Genomic DNA, 17701 nt, shown 5'->3' with positions numbered 1-17701 from the left:
TCACGTGTGGGATTGAAAAAAATTCAAATTAATTAACAGTTTTTAATCTTTATGAATTTCCCTCAATACCAAAATAGTTCCATATTTTCAATTATGACTTGAATTTAAATAAATTAAAATGAATTGACATTTTCCAATCTTTCTGATCCTTCTCAGTACCAAAATAGTTCCATATTTTGGATCGGGTGTAGGATTGAAAAGAATTTAAAGAAATTGAGAATTTTCAATTTTTCTGAATCTTTCTCAATACTAAAATAGTTCCATATTTCGAGTTCTGACTTGAATTCAAATAAATTAAAATGAATCCACATTTTCAAATTTTTCTGAATCTTTTTCTAAAATGATGAAAGATTTAATTCTTTTCAATACTTTTGAATTCCATTATAAGAATTAGAAAGTATTCAAATGATCGAAATTTCAATTCCATTTAATATTGTTCAAAATCTCCGTATGGATTGAAAAGAATTTTAATAATTTTCAATACTTTTCAATGAGTATTTTTAATCAGGGATATTTGTTATATATGAAGTAAAGAATAAATAAAGACATAATTATTTTTAAAACAAGTTTATATATATTTATTATAGCGATTTTTTGATAAATATAATATTTATATATATATAAATCATACGTCATAATCTTAATAATATAACAGATTATGCATATATACAATGTATACATAAACCATTTTTTTATGCTAATTTTCTATACAATATAATTTATTATTGTAATAATTAAAATTATAATTACTATTATTGTTAATTAATAATTAATATTATATTAAATTTATTTCAATAATATATTTTAATTTACATTTATAACATTTACCATTCATCCGTTTTTATTTCTAATTTAATTATCATTATTATTATTATTTTCTTTTAATATCTATCAATTTATTCGTTAATTAGTTTTAATCAACTAGGCAGTATTTATAATTTTTTAAATTTAAATTTAAATTTTTTTGTACAAGCTCTATTGGCAAGAACCCACGAAACGTTTTTTTTTTTATTTTATAATATAAACAATTAATTCTCAAAAATTAATTGAAATATTACAATTATTAGGTTTTATTGAAAATCATAAAAAAATAATTTCCATATAAATTTTTGCTTAAATTAAAATAGTCGCTATTTTTTAATGTAATTTTCATGTTCCCATGAATTTTTTTTTATTCAGTTGAAAAAAAAAAATTAAGTTATGAAAAAGTATAAAAAAATAAGATAATCCTGAAGTTAGCAGATAATTAAAAATCTTTGGATTTTTTTTTTCAACAAATCAATCAAAAAAAAAAACAAAAATAAAAATATACACTTGTAGAGAATTTAAAAAACTACAGGTGCAATTTTTTCAAATTTTTTTTTTCTTATAATTTACTGTCTAAAATAAAATCCAAAAATTATTTGACGTCTGCTAACTTCAGTATCATAAAAATAATTGACTACACCCGAATTACAGTACATATATTAAATATAAGGCAGTTTATTTATATCTAATTATTAAACGAAGAAAGAACGTTTTCAAAAATATTTAAAAAATAATTTTTTTATTTACGATAATTTAATTATATGTGATGTTAAATATATACGGATATAGTAAAGAAAAAAAGAAATCATGATTTTTTTTGTTTTTGTTCGAAAATCGTCCCCACCAAAGTCTACCTCAGTCGTCTTCGGTTCTTACTCCCACTCTGGGTGCTCTGCTCACTAAACTTTCCCCCCACTTATTTTTACGCATGCGCAGTTTATAAATAATTGGTAGTGGGGGCGACTCGAGGTTCATTCTCTCTCTGGAAGAAGTTTATACTCATACTCAATAGTGCAGCGCGTGACAAGAAATTAAACGACGATTTCAGATGAAGATGAGGGTAAGTTCGTCAGAATAATTTTTAAATAAAATTTTATTCTATGCCGCACTCTCTCTATTATAATCTGCATTTAAATTTAGAGCTTAAACACCAGGATCTAGTTTACCTGCGCCGGAAGTTTAAATTTCTGCCCTGTTTAGTGGGAAGAAAGTCGTTTTTTTTTTTAGAAAAATCAATTGATGAAAATTAGCGCATGCGCCATCTTCCCGCCAACAAGAATTTAAACTTTCAGGTTCAGATCTAATGAAAAATAATACACACCAAGGAAATTAGTGTTCGCCATCGTCACCTTCGACTCGAGTAGACAATTACACGCGGGTTAAAATGGCCTACTTTCCTCTCTAGGTGTGTAATATACTATTATTATTTACCCCGATGTAAAAAAAAGAGTGAAATAAATAAATAAATTTAATGTACAATACAATTAGATAATTTACATTGCAATAAATCCACGAACGTTAAATCTATACCCAAGTCATGGTTTAGCCTTAAAACAGACAACTTTTATAACGCATAAAAATATCAATTTTTTTTTTAAATTTATGTACAGTCGAACTCCATTAACTCGGACATTTAGTCTACGGAGGAGCGGAAATTTTCGAGTTAACGGATGCCCCCTCTTTTAAAAAGTCAATTTTAACGCATGCGCTCTTACATCACATGAGTGATACAGCGGATGGGAGCGTAGCTCGAAGTGGGGGTCAAGATTCAGGGGAAGTTCCGAGTTAATGGAGTTCGACTATACACAGAAAAAATAGATTTCTCGGTGCAAAAATTTTTTACTTACTCCAAGAAAATTTCTACCGGTCCTAAAAAATTTTTTTCATTCAAAATTGAAGACGTAAAGTTTTTGAGCCAAGAAAATTTTTCTTACAATAATTTTTTTCTGGTCCTAAGAAGTATTTTCTCGGCTCAAAAAATTTTTTGTATTACGAATTGAAAGTAAAAATTTTTTTGAGCCAAGAAAAAAATTTTCAAGTCAAGAAAAAAATTTTTGAGCCAAGAAAAAAATGTTTACGACAATAATTTTTTTCTGGTCCTAAGAAATATTTTCTCGGCTCAAAAAATTTTTCGCATTACGAATTGAAAGCTAAAAGTTTTATTTGAGCCAAGAAAATTTTTCTTACGACAATAATTTATTTCTGGTCCTAAGAAATTTTTTTTTCACTCCACAATACAAAAATTTTTTTGCACCAAGAAATTATTTTTTCCTGTGTACGTACGTCAAATATTAATTAATTAAAAAATAATTATCTATAGTAATAATAATAATAATTGTTATATAAATAATCTGCCTACTGCCTGCGTGTTACTGATTTTATAAATAAACCAACAACGCAGTGCATTTAGTAATCATTTACCCAAACCCATAAGAGCCTCATCCATGAGTTCATCATCAGTAATACAAGGAGAGGGAACAGAGTGAGGAGACGGAGGAATAACTCTCGGAGAAGGTGCCGGACTCTTAACAATATGAACACTAACCGAAGGACTGGGTGGGAAGGCAGGTGGTGGTGGTGGCGGAGGTGGAGGCGGGGGTGGCGGCGTATTCCTACAAACCGAAACTGATTGTAAATTAATCGATCTATCAGCAATACCTGGAACGTTCGTTATTTTACTGATATCTTTAGGTGTAGAAAAATCCAGCAGCATTTCCCCGACTTCTAGCTGACCTCCAGCTTTCACGTTCGTGACATCAACACCCGCTGCGCTCGATGACGTCAAAGGTGGCGTTGACGTTCTCCCACTAGTCTTGCTGTCAATGACTTTGCGCTCGTCCAATTTATTGTATTTATTCAGAGCAACATCTGCTGGTTTTGTGCACAAGTTCAGACTTTCCGAGCTCGTGGCAGCGGTACTCGAATTTATTGACGGAAATGTCGACTTGGAGTCCGTGGTATCGACACTTATAGCAGAGTCTTCAGTAACAGAACCAGGGCCGGCGATTGACGGCAGGGTTTTTATAAATTGAGAGCTGGATCGAGTGATCGATAAATCTTTGCAATCACGCGCGTCGTTGTCTGATGACTGCATTGACAAATTTGTCGGCGTGTCTTCATGTGCGCTACTGATTGCTGTTGATGATGAAGACGATGGTAAAATCAGCGATGGATCCATCGCGGCGGTCAAATTCAACATCGGCAGTGCTGTTGTTGATAAATTGTCTGGCTTTGCTTGGACGATGTCACGTCTTATGGAATTTGAATCCAAAATATCTGATGACGATTTTTGATTACTGGATGCTGTCAAATTTTTCTGATCTTTTGATGACAACGAATCCTTACTACTAGTTTGATCAGCGACAATTCCTACGGATGTCAATTTGTCAGATGACTTTTTATCCGACTCACTGGAGGCATTGGCGCGCGCAGATAATTTTGGAATTTGAAAATTAGTGTCAAGTTGTTTCATAAGACCTTCAACAAGTGGCGGGTAATTTGAAACACTTGTCATTGACGTGTGCGCGGCAAGAATTTTAAATGCGCGTTCACTTTCACTTTCTTCTCTCAATGGGGACGGACTGGCTTTTCTGACGTCCGATTTAACGCTAAATAAATTACTCCCACTGGATCCAGTTGTTCCGGTTCCGGAGCTAGAGCTGCTTTTATCACTGGACTTAGGAATGCGCGCTGGTTTATCGCGTCTGCTTAAGTCCGTAGCACCTGAACTTGACATCTTCGGAGAACCAGTTGATGCTTTCGTGTTGCTTTTAGTCAAGACACTGGAACTAGACCCAGATCCAGATTTAATTGACGTTCTTTGACCCGACGCGCTCATTTTATTCCCGACATTCAAACTCTGCTGCCCAGAAGCTTTCGATGATGACTGCGACTGGGGTTTTTTCGACGCTGGTCCCGAATTTACACCAGGTTTCAATCCCGTGTGTGTTTTGGGTGACCCGTTGCCTGATGATGATGAGGATGCTGATGGTGCTGATGAAGATGAAGAGACTGCAGAAGATCCAGCTGATCCAACTCCTACACTAGACGACACTTTCATGTTTCCTGTCTTGGAATCTTTAGCGCGCGTTTTATTTATCGTTATTTTCATACCATCGGAGCTGTGCTTGACCATGTACTCAGTTGAATTTTTGGCGTCAACTGGACTACTTTTGCCAGCGCTTTTGCCTTCGCCTTTTGCTGATGATGTACCAGGTCGTTCTTTCTGTCCCGATTCACTTGACCCCGGTGTTTTGCTCCCGCCACCACTTCCGCTGCTGCTGCCACTGCCACCGCTGCCATTATTACCAGGGTCATCAGTGACATGCTGCGCATTATTTTTTAATTTATCAATCACAGCACTGAGCGAACCCTTGCGATTCCTCGCTTGCTGAGCAGATTTACTGACATCAGTGCCAGCGCCACTGCTGCCAGCTCCGCCCCCACTACCAGACGGCGGAGTGCTGCCACCGGATGTAGCAGGCGGTGGTTCTCCAGCGTTAGGTAATAATTCAACAGATTTTAATTTACTGGACTTCGTCTTAGGACTTTGGCCAGAATTGCCAGTAAAAGTGAGTCCGGTTGTTGCTGACGTTGATGCTGAAGAACCTGATCCAGATGCTGATGACGTTGATGATGAATTCTTGCGGTCTTTGTCTTTGTCACGCGTTTCTTTACTCGATGACTTCGATTTAGATGAACTGGAGTCGCTGTTTTTGTTGCCGCAAGTCGGCGAATTGTTGGCTGCTGATTTCAAAGCAGACATGCTGGGTTTGCCTGAGCTGGTGGTGCTTCCATGCTTTGGTGACGAAGTTCCATGTTTAGGACTTACGTTAACTGGAATACCAGTGGAAGAATGTTTCGGACTGTTGTAAACAGGAGAATGTTTAGGACTCGGCATTGATTTGCTGGTGGTCGTGCTGACAGCAGCTGATGTACCGGTCCCAGAAATAGACGACGACTGTCTCAATGTCGGCGATGACTTGCCAACAAGTGCCAGAGGACTTGTGTGCGTTGGTGACGGATTTAATTTACGCAGAGTAGTTGCCGGTGATGACGGACGAGATCCACTTCCGCTGCCATTCCCACCACTGCTGCTACCACCCGCAGACTGGGATTCCGTTGGCTTGATACTGACGGACACAGGCTTCGACAGTGGATCCTGCGACTGTTTATGCGGCAATTTATCCGGTGGACCCATCGGACTGTCGTCTCTTTTACGCTTTCGTTTTTTATCCATCCGCGTTTTGTCATCAGACGTCTTATTGCTCTTGCGATCGCGTCTCTCGTCACTAGGTATCGGTTTTATCGTCGCGCCGGTGATCGGCGTGATTGTTATCGAACTCGGCAAGTTCGCTTGAGTCGATGATGATATCGGAATTATTTCAATACCAGGCCGACGATCCAAACCCATACCCGTCAGTACGGAATTGTAATTCGGTGTTTGCTGGACGATGCTGCTGTTGTTACTCCCAGTGTTACCTGAATTACTGCTGTTGCCACCAGCACTACCAGCACCACTAGTCCCACTGGCACTCGATATCGGCGTAATACTGACTGACGGTGGTACCAAAGTACTTTTGTTATTTTCATCAACAAAAATGTTTGGACTTTTCTTGTCATCGCGACTTTTCCGCGACTTGCGTTCGCGTTTCATTACTTCGTTGTAGTCATCCGGCAAATCATGGACCACTTCCATGACATCCGTTTCATTTTCAATATCATAATCCGTGGAGCTTCTGGTATCTCCACCACTACCCCCAGCAGCAGCAGCGATATCAGTATCAAGACTCGAAAGATCTAGACCAGTGACGAGATTGACAGCCGACGTTGGTGTCGGCGTGCGCGTCCCGTTGGCGTTATCCCGCGAGGTTGGTGTTCCGAGCGGAGTAGAATCAGAACTCGAACTTTCAACCAGTATTTCATTGCTGTCATTATTGTTATCATTTTTATTTTTCGGACTGCGCCAGATGCCATCAGCTGTTTTGCGCTTCCGTGTTTTTTTACGTTCAACGGGCGACGTTATTGAGGCTGTCACCGACACTGATGGGGTTGACGTTAAAGCTGATGTAGATAATGTCGTCGTGGCAGTACCTGGTGACGTTATCGTTGTCTTAGCCTGCTGATTCAACAACGCGCTTAATTTCAATGGATTCAATGTAACCGATGTATCGGATTGGCCGGAAAACGACGGGAACCCGATACTATTCTCCGTTCCGGCATCTAAAAAAGACTGCTGCTGTGATGTTGATGATGATTGTGATGACGTTGACGAAGCCGACGACGACGACGACAACGACATTGTTACATTCTGTCTATTCAATCCATTGCTGCCATTGCCATTGCAATTGGGCTCGGTTTTTATTTTATCTCCATTTGTAAAGTCCGAAATAATCGAACCGTCATGTCCGTTCTCGCGTGACAAATTGACGTTGTAATTACCGCCATTTGTCATTCCGTTACCAGGATTACTGTTCCCACTGCTGCCATTGCCTCCGTTGTTACTCGACGCGATACCTTTGGGTAAAGTATTCCGACCCTCCCATATTTTAATCAACGCGCGCATCGTCACTGGGATACTAAGGCACCTCTGTAATACTTTGCTAACTATTTCGGAAGTTTGCTCGGTATTGGTCATGCTGACACCGTACAGTTTACATTTCAGGGCTGATATGTCCGTCAGATCCAACTCCGCCGTAGCCAGAGTCTCTTCGAACGGATGCTCGAGACTTACAGACACGTGCTGCCATGACAGCGCACTTACTTCGATGATTGTCGTCTGTTCTAATTCATGACGCGCCATAGCACGAACGCAGCTCGTTATCAAGGTATTGAATAACGCCTGCTGACGTAGACTTGATAGGATTTGTGGTACGTGCGCTGGATGAGTGAACGGAATGCTGCCGACCAGAACACCCTTCATACTTTTCGTCTCGGTCATAAAATAACAGTGCTGCTGATCTGGTAATGTCACGTACAGACCGCGGTTATTGCGACAGTCCAATTGCCCATCGCTTGCATGCTGGACAATTAGACTCAGCAGTGGCTGCGGTGATGACACGTCAGTGCACTCCATCTCGGTTATTTTTTGGATTCGGTTTATCAGTTCCAGGCAGACTGGCATTTTTTTTGGTAATTTTAAGACAAAACATGCGGTCAGTAATGAGGAATTTGAACTGGTCAGCGGTGCGTATGATGGAGAATTTTTTCCTGACGACGTGCGATTGACGGTCAGGATACTGGTCGTTGGTAATTTGTGGGACGTTGAACTTTCGAGGCATACTGTGACGTAATGTCCTATTTTGCGGGCTATCACCGTCTCGGGGCTCAGTGGTTCGATGGTCCGATTTTCTGGGTCTATTAGATCGTATGGGGATACGAAGTAAGTCAGTTTCATGGGGTGACCGCCTTTGCGGCGCTCCAATATGCCGACGGGACTTTTGTGGACGATGTTGAATGATTCTTTTATGAAAGTTTGCAACTGGGCTAGACCGCCGAGGTCTGCTTCCAGAGACTGCAGCGCACTGAAGGCTTTGCACTTGACTTTTTTGTCGGCGTTCAACTGATAGATTGATGCCAGTCCTTCTAACTGGGCGGTGAAATCGACAAAGTCGCCGCGGGATAAACAGGACACTAGTTCTTCGCAACTTTGCTGTTCGGTTTTACCTTCGTGGTGGATTTTGACGTCTTTGACGATACCTGAAGGCTCGATGAGGACTTCTAGGTAGAACATGTCGGATGATATGAAGAGTTCTGTTCCTGAGGGCCCGGACATCATGAATTTTAAACTAGATGTTTGGAAAAAAGTTATAATTAATGATGATGAAAGAAATTAATAAATTTTGTTATGATTTGTGATACTGGAGTTAGCCGACGTTTTAATAATTTGAGGATTTTTTTAAAAACGATAAATTATTGAAAAAATATTTTATATATATGTGCATATTTTTCAAAATTTATTCTACTTCCCCTCAATTTTTTCTCAGAATTAAAATTCATTTAAAAATAAATTTATTTACGAAACCTAAAAAATTTCAAAAGTTGACATCTCAAATCTCAAATTTCATGATTTATTGATGCGACATATTGACGTCTATTTAAATTAAGTTTATTTAAGACCCAAATTACTTATTTCAAACTTTGCAATCTTTATAATTTAATTAAAGGAAATTAATTTGAGGTAAAAGAGCCTAAACCCGATCAGTGCCATCAGTCGCTCACTTTAACTGATTAATGCGTTTTTATAATTTTTATAAAAAAAAATTTAAGTAAAAAAATGATCGTTGATAAATAATTATTTGTGATTATAAATATATATAATATGACGTATCAAAGTATTTTATAATTTATTATAAATTTAAATTAACTGACTGTTTTAAAAATCGCTTAGAGCCGGACATTTTTTACTTTAACGTTCGTTCGTTAGATTTAATTTTAGTCTGCGTTAAATTATTTAATAATTGTTATAAATATATGTTATTAAATATATATTTTAAATTTGTGAGAATAAAATAAAGTGATATATTTTATAAATAATTCTCCTTGTGAATAAACTTATGACAGTTCAATTGATATTGTCTCTGAGCGCGTATAGGGCCATGTGTTGGTCGAGTAATGGGACATCATAACTTTTAGTGAGCGACTATGGGTTCACTCAACGCGGTTATTTTTAAAATTAATAATAATTAATTATCAAGATTATTCTTTAAATTTTAATTTTATTGCAATATTTAAAACTACAAAAAATAACTATAAAAAAAAATGATTTTTCATTTAATTTCCCAATTTATGTTGACTTTAATCTCACTCCCCTAAAAAGTAACCGGGTAATGGAACTTTTACCTTAAATCAATAAAAATTATCACACTAATTCCATATTTAAGGATAATTTTCTTGATAAGAAAATATAAATTTATTTACGGTATCAAAAAAAATAATTTCTTAAACTCAGCTCATATTTTTTCGATTAATAAAATAATTTTTAATAAAATCCCAAAAGTTTTCCTCTAAAAAAATGTAAGATTCCCAATTTCCAACAGCATAATTTCTTCTAACCAGAAACTACAAAATTTCTAAAAGTCATTCTTCCTTCCAGTATATTTTCCATCACAAAATCCTATTACTCATCTCTACCCACCCGTAAATTTCACGAGTTATTATTTTAAAATGTTCCATTACATTCCAAACAAAAAATTATCATTTAATTTCCTAATTTATGTTGACTTTACTCTCACCCCTAAAAAGTAACCGGGTAATGGGACTTTTACCTTAATAATTTCTTTAAAAAAAAAAATCCATAAATTACTAATTGTCTGCTAACTCCCAATTAATATTTCACCAAAAAAAAAACTTACCCAAGTTGTCTTGAAAGACTTTCCAGTCTTTCTACCATTGACTGAAGTGATGTAACTTTTATAGAATGTTGTAAAGTGTCCAAACATTTTTGCAACTGACTTTTCTCAACACTATCAATTACAAATCTCTTATCCTGTAATTAAATTACAAGTTTTATTTTACTATCAAAAACTAAAATAAACAAAACAAAATAAACCACAGACTGAATAAAAAAAAAAAAGGAAAAAATTTTACCAGCATCGCCATACGCAGATTTTTAGCCGTTTCAACCAGACTTTTAAATGCTGATGATTTAGATCTCAGTTTCTCCATAAGTAATTCCATTTGCCATTCTTTGTTTTTATCCATGCCAGTGCCTCCTCCAGTGGACAATTGTCCACCTGATTTAATAATTACAATATTAATATAATATATGAACTAATAGATTACATAAAATAAGTGCCAGTACTTAACCTTCATTACTGTAATTATCGATAATTTTTTTTTTATCTAGAAGTTTAATTAGAAGAAAAAAAAAAGTTTACTTACTGAGAGGCTTCTGGCCATTGGCCGTATCCATGGGTCCACAATACACAACTTTCTTTTATTTATAATAAATGTACTTTAAAAATATATAAATTTTTAATAAATATATGGCCTAACACCCATAACCACTATAAACTTCTGTGTGTCTTTTAACGGGGGCGAAACTGACGTGCTTTTTTGGATTTACAAAAGCGCAACTCAAGTGGACTCTGAGAGCCAGCATAAGAACTAAATTGGCGCCATTTTTTTTCAAGTGTAAAAGCGGGAAAATTCAAATGTGAAAAAAAAAGATCGCTGGTGTATTTGTTCAAGTAATTAATTTATTAATTACTATTACTACTTGCGCGGTAAATTTGAATATTTGAAAAATGAATTATTCAAAATTGGAGACAAATTAAAATTCGTGTCAAAATAAAATGGCGGCAGAATATGATAGAAAAATATTTGAAATATTAAAAAAAAACACGTGAGTGTTTGAACAAACCTTGGCGGGAAATAATACGCAGAAGGGTGTCCTTGCACTTGGAGATTTAAATTAAATTGTTCCAAGTGCATTGCAGCTAAAAAAACGTCACTTGACTGCTATTTCCCACCAGACGATGCCAGATGATTTTTCTCAGGAATTTGGAAGGTATCAGCATCGGCGATTCGCAACACTTTACACTCAAACTGAACACTTAACACTTTACACTAGCACCAAACACTTAACTACACCACACTTTGCACAATTTAAATTAATAAAAGATAAATTTTACAATCACTGCACAATTTTACACGACTTAACTGCGATATTGTAATTTAATTTAAATGTAAAAAAAGATCTGGACTACACTTGAGCAAAAATTTGAACGTTGAGTACAGCGACGCGCAGTAGCGCCAACGGCGCGAAATTTCAAAATTGAAATTTAGTATTTTCATTAAAATTTATTTGTGTCAATAATTATATTAAGTTGACTAAAAAATAAGCTTTGAATTTCTTATTTTTCATTAATAATTTGTTAATTATTCTTATTACTCGCGCGGTAAATTTAAATAGTCGAAAAATAAATTATTAGAAACTAGAGAAAAATTAAAAATCGTAAGTCAAAATGAAATGGCAGCGGAATATCATAGAAATATTTAAAATATTAAAAAAAAAACACTTGAGTGTTTGAACAAACTTTGGCGGGGAAATAATATGCAGAAGAGTGTCCTAATACACTTGGAGTTTTAAATTAAATTGATCCAAGTGTACTGCAGCTAAAAAAACGTCACTTAACTGCTATTTCCCACCAGACGATGCCAGATGATTTTGCTCAGGAACTTGGAAGGTATCAGCATCAGCCATCATCAACACTTTACACTACCACTGAACACTCAACACTTAACGACACCAGAGACACTTTGCACAATTTAAATTTCACAAACACTGCGTATTTTAATTAAACAATAACTATGAGCAACAAATTTTATGGATAATTACACGACAACCGCAATGGCGTTATAATTCAAACGTAAAGAAGAATCTGGACCACTACTGCCATTGTTGATGATACTAACTGCCGCTATCGAACCGTCAGTTGATTACAAAACAATCGATTTTGCGATTTATTCGACTACCCCTCCCCCACTTTAGCAAAAATTTGAACGACGATTACAGCGACGCGTAGTGGCGCCAACTAGACGCGAAATTTTACAATTAAGATTCAATATTTTTATTAAAATTTATTTGTGTCAATAATTAAATTAATTAGACTAAAAAATTAACTCGAAATTTTTTATTTTCATCAATAATTCAACTGCAGTACTTTGTTTCAATTCAAATGTAGAAAATAGTCTGTACTACTGCTAACTTCAGTATCATAAATTCACTCATTCAAATCTTAGATACTGAAAGTAGCAGACGTCAAATTTTCAAATTTTCACAAACAAAATACCAGTAAGTAAAAAATACAATTTTTAGAACATGCGCACAGTTTTTTTAAAGTGAATACAACTACAAGTGGGAAGTTTTTAAATTTTTGAATAAATAAATTCCAAAAAATAAAAATTTAAAAATGTGTCTCCATATCAATGAAAAATATGAGTGTGAATGTGGCAGATATCAGAGAAATTTAAAATTATAATAAAATAGAGTAAATAATTAGTGAAATAAATTTTTGAAAAAATCCACATTTAGAAAATTTTAAAATTAATAAGTGCATTTTTTTCAAATGTTTTTTTTAATTGTTTACTCTATTTATTTATAATTTTAAAACTGTCTGATGTCTGCTACATTCACACTCATATGAAAAATCCATACGCGCATTTTTTAAAATTCATATTTATTTATTTATTTATTTAAAATTCAAAAAACGTCTCATGTCACATTCACACTCGTGATTTTTAAAAGTTTCTGACGTTCAATTTCCAAATAAAATTTTTCTCTAATTTAAATATTTTATTTTTTTATCAAAAATAAATAAATTTTCCGTCAACTTGCAGTGACTCCGTAATTTTACAAAAAAATAATTTCTACATAACCTACAATTTATTCCCAAATTTCTGTCTTAACTACAAATCTTATTTTACCGACACCCTGACATAAGACAGAGACAATTATTCGATCTGTCGTTTCATGTAAACATTCATTACAAAAATAATTTTAATCAACATTTGTTATGTATACAATTTATATAAATATATAGTTATATATTAATTATAAATATGGAATATAAGTAAAGTAAAGTATCAGTATTCAAAATTTTTTTTTCTACACATAATTTAAAAATATTTATTGACGATGACTCCTAAGCGCAAGGTAAAAAATTATTTGCTAAGGTTATATATATTTATATATTTAAAAAATTACTTTATTTTATTAATTTATAATAATATCAATAATAATTATCTGTCTAATTAAAATTTGAATTATTTATTAGACTACAAGTTCAGAATCAACGTCATCGAGTAGTTCTGGTTCATCATCAAGCAGCTCATCAAGTTCTGGAAGCGAATCGAGTTCATCGGATTCAGAAAACTCGAGTAGTTCAGCCCGCAGTCAAAAAGTATCTGATTCTGATAACAAAAACAACAAAAAGAAACCAGCGACGACATCAACGTCTGGTAACAATAATAATAGTAACAGTAATCGTCATGTCAAAACAAAACCAACAGAAACATCATCAGCGACAGGAGCAGATAATAAAAGTAAAGATAAGACACCTCAGAAATCAACAGCGCGCGCAATTTATTCATCAGAATCAGAAGAATTGCCGGCTAAAACAAAACCGCAGGCTAAAAGAAAACCGCCGACGAAACCCAAAGCAACGGCGACTGTTGCGCCTGTGATTAAAGCACAGAAGCAAGTAAATAAAACCACGACAGTACAAAGTAAAAATTCAATTTTAGCATCAAAATTAATAAGTAGTAAGCAAAAAAATGCCAGCGGTAACGGCAATAGTAATAATTCTGGTGGCAGTACAAGTAAAGTTAATGATAAGGGCAACAAATCGACTGGTGAAGGTGGCCAGAAAAAAATTAAGAAGAAAAGTATTTTCAGTCCGGAAAATAGCAGTGAGAGTGACAGTCCACCAGCTAAATCTGGTGTCAAATCGGCTAATAATGTTGCGAGGTCTAAGCCACCACCGAAACCTAAAGCTGCTGAAAATAAATCGCGGCCACCAGCTAATAGACCTAGTGAGTAATTTATTTTATTGTTTTTATTCATGTTATTTTTAATTCATTTTATACAGTCGGCCGTCATAAGCCTGATGTCTCTCCCCTTCATCGGAAGGTACTGAGTCCAAACAGCGACTACTTAACCACTTTTTTGAGTTTCGTAGCAGACAGCCCGTTATAAGCCTCCGGGAAAATTCGATAAATTATAAATTGACAGTAGAAACAAAATATCAAAATTAATGATGAAAATTTACTATCGATCTTTCGCGGATAATAATTTTATAAATATTATTTATTGTTGATAATTGTAATGATTAATTACAATTTAAAAGTTTTATTGAGCATCATGTTGATCAATAACAATTATTATTATTATTACTGGAATTAATACCGTTGTCATCATATTTATTATTTGTGTAAAAAGATAAGTATTTATTTTACCGCTATAAACACTAGAAAAATCGGGACACTGGCGCATGTGACAAACCGTAAATATGACGTTTAAAATGATGTAAAATAAACACAGGCTTATAATGAGTATTCGAGATCAAAACTAAACGCGCGATAGCGGAGACTGAAATTTCAAGAAAAATTTCCCTGTCCCCTAGACCAAGCTGATGACAGGTAGTCGACTATATTTGAATTTTTTTCCCACTGTTTTGTAATTAATCAAAAAATATAATATTGTAGGGTAGATATAAATACTGACGCAGTTTTTCATACAGTTCACTGTCATAAGCCTGCCCTTCATAAATCTCTCCCCTTAATCGGCAGGTACTGAGTCCAAACAGCGACTACTTAACCACTTTTTTGAGATTCGTAGCAGACAGCCCGTTATAAGCCTCCGGGAAAATTCGATAAATTATAAACTGACAGCAGGAACAAAATATCAAAATTAATGATGAAAATTTACTATCGATCTTTCGCGGATAATAATTTTATAAATATTATTTATTGTTGATAATTGTAATGATTAATTACAATTTAAAAGTTTTATTGAGCATTATGTTGATCAATAACAATTATTATTATTATTACTGTAATTAATACCGCTGTCATCATATTTATTATTTGTGTAAAAAGATAAGTAATTATTTTACCGCTATAAGCACTAGAAAAATCGAGGTACTGGCGCATGTGACAAACCGTAAATATGACGTTTAAAATGATGTAAAATAAACACAGGCTTATAATGAGTATTCGAGATCAAAACTAAACGCGCGATAGCGGAGACTGAAATTCCAATAAAAATTTACCCTGTCCCCTAGACCAGGCCTATGACAGGTCGATTGTATTTCAAATTATCTACAAGTTCAAATCAGAAGTATAAAATATATATCAATTTATTTATACTTCTCCAAATTTCCAAGTGATAAATGTCAAAAATTATTATCACAAGTTTTTTATTTTATTTCATTCATTTAATTAATTTTTTCACTGTCTACAAGTCAATTAACTTTGAAACTGACACTCAATTTAAAACCTGAATTTCAATTTAAAAGTTTTTTTTACGTGTATTTAATTTTTAAATACAAAAAAATTTCATAGCAAAATTTTACCAAACTCGCAATTACCAAAAATTACTTAAACTTTTTTTAAAAAAAGTCCTTACTTCATTTAAAAATTTTTTTAATTGAAATCCAACTCAATATCTTAATAAATCAGATAGCAAATATATTTGTAGTCAGACAAAAAATACAAAATCTATTTACGTTGATAATATTTTCAGGTCTGGTAACAAGACATCAAAAATCCGAAAGCTCCGCCAGTTCAAAAAGTTGTTCAGGTGGTTCCGGTAACTCCGAATCATCTGGATCATCAGCGAGTACTTCAGATTCCGACTCATCTGATAGCGCTCCCAGTCCCTTACCACCAACGAAAAAAAAAGATACTCATTCATCCTCGACTTCATCAACAGCAAACACAGGAGGTATAGCATCCAAGCGACCATCAGCAGTCGTTGCTGCTGTGAAACCTCAAAAGGCATCAAAGCGACATGGTAAGATCGATCTCCAGCTAAAAAATTACTATTTTTTGCTCGTCTTCTTATTTATTTTAATTATCACAGCAATTAAAATTACCACAGTAATACCAAGTGAGGAAGACGCGTCTGACAGCGACAAGGATGATGACGAACCAATTGGCCGCGTCAACTCGTCAACGACTTCACCGAAAGGAAAAAAAAAAGTCCAGCAACGCAAAGGCAGTAAATTACTCCAGTCACAAATTAAAATTCCCAGTGATTCTGACTCAGATGCAGGTAAATTTTTATAAATTCATCCACTGAAATTCAAATAATTCGCTGGTATTTTTTTAGCGGTTGAAAATAAGAGAAGTGCCAGTAAATCTCCAGTAAAACGCGCGCCTGCAAGACAAACTTCAACGATATCAAGAACAAATCAAGGGTCTGGTAGCGGAGGTACAAGTGGACGTGGAGGTTCAAATTCAGTGTCACGATCTCGCAGTGTCAAGGAACGCGAGTGTCCTTTGGCGGCATCGTGTGACTCCAAAGGACATCTCTCTGGGAAATTTGATACTCATTTTACATTAGAAGCTTGTCCTTTGTATCATAATACTACGCCGCAAGCTTGTGTGTATGTTGTATTTAATTAACTTTGATATTTACATTTTTTTTTATTGATACAAGTTATAATAAATTGAGAATTTTATAATTTTGCAGGGAGTTTTATAAAGAACGTAAAAAACGCGAGGAAGATCGTAAGAAAGCGCTGATAAATGTTGGGAAAAAATCACCTAAAGGTGTCCCCCATCAGACGAATGAGCAACGGAATTATCAGTTGAAGATTAAGGATTTGAGGAGCAAATGGAAACGTCCGAATGATGATGGGAATGATAGTGACAGTGGGGGTGATCGGTCGGCTATTGAACAAGATCGGCAGCCGCGATTGACGGGTCTCACTTCTGATTATGATTTGAAACTTTTCATGGAGGCCCAAGCTATTGCTAGTGAGAAAATTGTACGTAATTTTTTTAGTTTTTCGGAATTAAAAATTATCTGGGTCTGAGGTAAGAGACCTAGTACTCGACCACTTGATTAATTTGTATATCTATATTTAGTAAATATAGAGCAGGGTGGCCACGAACCGGGAATAATCAGGGAATTTAATGCAACCGGGAAATATCATGGAAATGTCAGGGAATTTCGAAAAGTATCCGGAAATTAAATTGTAACAGTTTAAAATTGAAAAAATTTTAAATTATACACTAGTTATAAAAATTAAGGGATGTAAAAATTTCAAATTTTAAAGTGATTTTCAACAGATTGTAACTCGAAGGAAAATGGTCACACGACAAAAACAAAAAAGGCAAATTGTAGCTTCAAGTGTCTAGTTTTCTGATCTGGTCTTTAAATTTT

General features: G+C 34.6%; 2 protein-coding genes across 3 annotated transcripts in view; one reads left to right on the top strand and one right to left on the bottom strand.

Moving 5' to 3' along the window:
• Positions 1-1132: 1132 nt before the first annotated feature.
• Positions 1133-10857, bottom strand: LOC130674317 (mediator of RNA polymerase II transcription subunit 1). The gene is made up of 4 exons (XM_057479612.1): positions 10690-10857; positions 10396-10541; positions 10161-10294; positions 1133-8594 (listed from the first exon to the last, which is right to left on the bottom strand). Exons 1-4 carry the CDS (start codon positions 10718-10720, stop codon positions 3221-3223), a joined length of 5685 nt encoding a protein of 1894 aa, XP_057335595.1. The 5' UTR covers positions 10721-10857; the 3' UTR covers positions 1133-3220.
• A 2438-nt stretch (positions 10858-13295) lies between these two features.
• Positions 13296-17701, top strand: part of LOC130674669 (histone acetyltransferase KAT7) — a 41695-nt gene continuing 37289 nt past the window's right edge. The window contains exons 1-6 of one of the 2 annotated variants that reach the window (XM_057480068.1): positions 13296-13465; positions 13587-14343; positions 16055-16324; positions 16412-16585; positions 16643-16919; positions 17006-17303. In XM_057480068.1, coding sequence (XP_057336051.1) covers positions 13448-13465; positions 13587-14343; positions 16055-16324; positions 16412-16585; positions 16643-16919; positions 17006-17303 — 1794 coding nt within the window. In that variant the 5' untranslated portion in view covers positions 13296-13447. Of the gene's footprint in view, positions 13466-13586; positions 14344-16054; positions 16325-16393; positions 16586-16642; positions 16920-17005; positions 17304-17701 lie in introns of both variants that reach the window. The other variant, XM_057480067.1, reaches the window with a different exon arrangement.

Source organism: Microplitis mediator, chromosome 9, assembly GCF_029852145.1.
Source record: "Microplitis mediator isolate UGA2020A chromosome 9, iyMicMedi2.1, whole genome shotgun sequence".
In the NCBI taxonomy this organism is placed as follows: domain Eukaryota; kingdom Metazoa; phylum Arthropoda; class Insecta; order Hymenoptera; family Braconidae; genus Microplitis; species Microplitis mediator.
The sequence above is the reverse complement of the archived record's forward strand: the minus strand, read 5'-3'. Positions and strand labels throughout refer to the sequence as shown.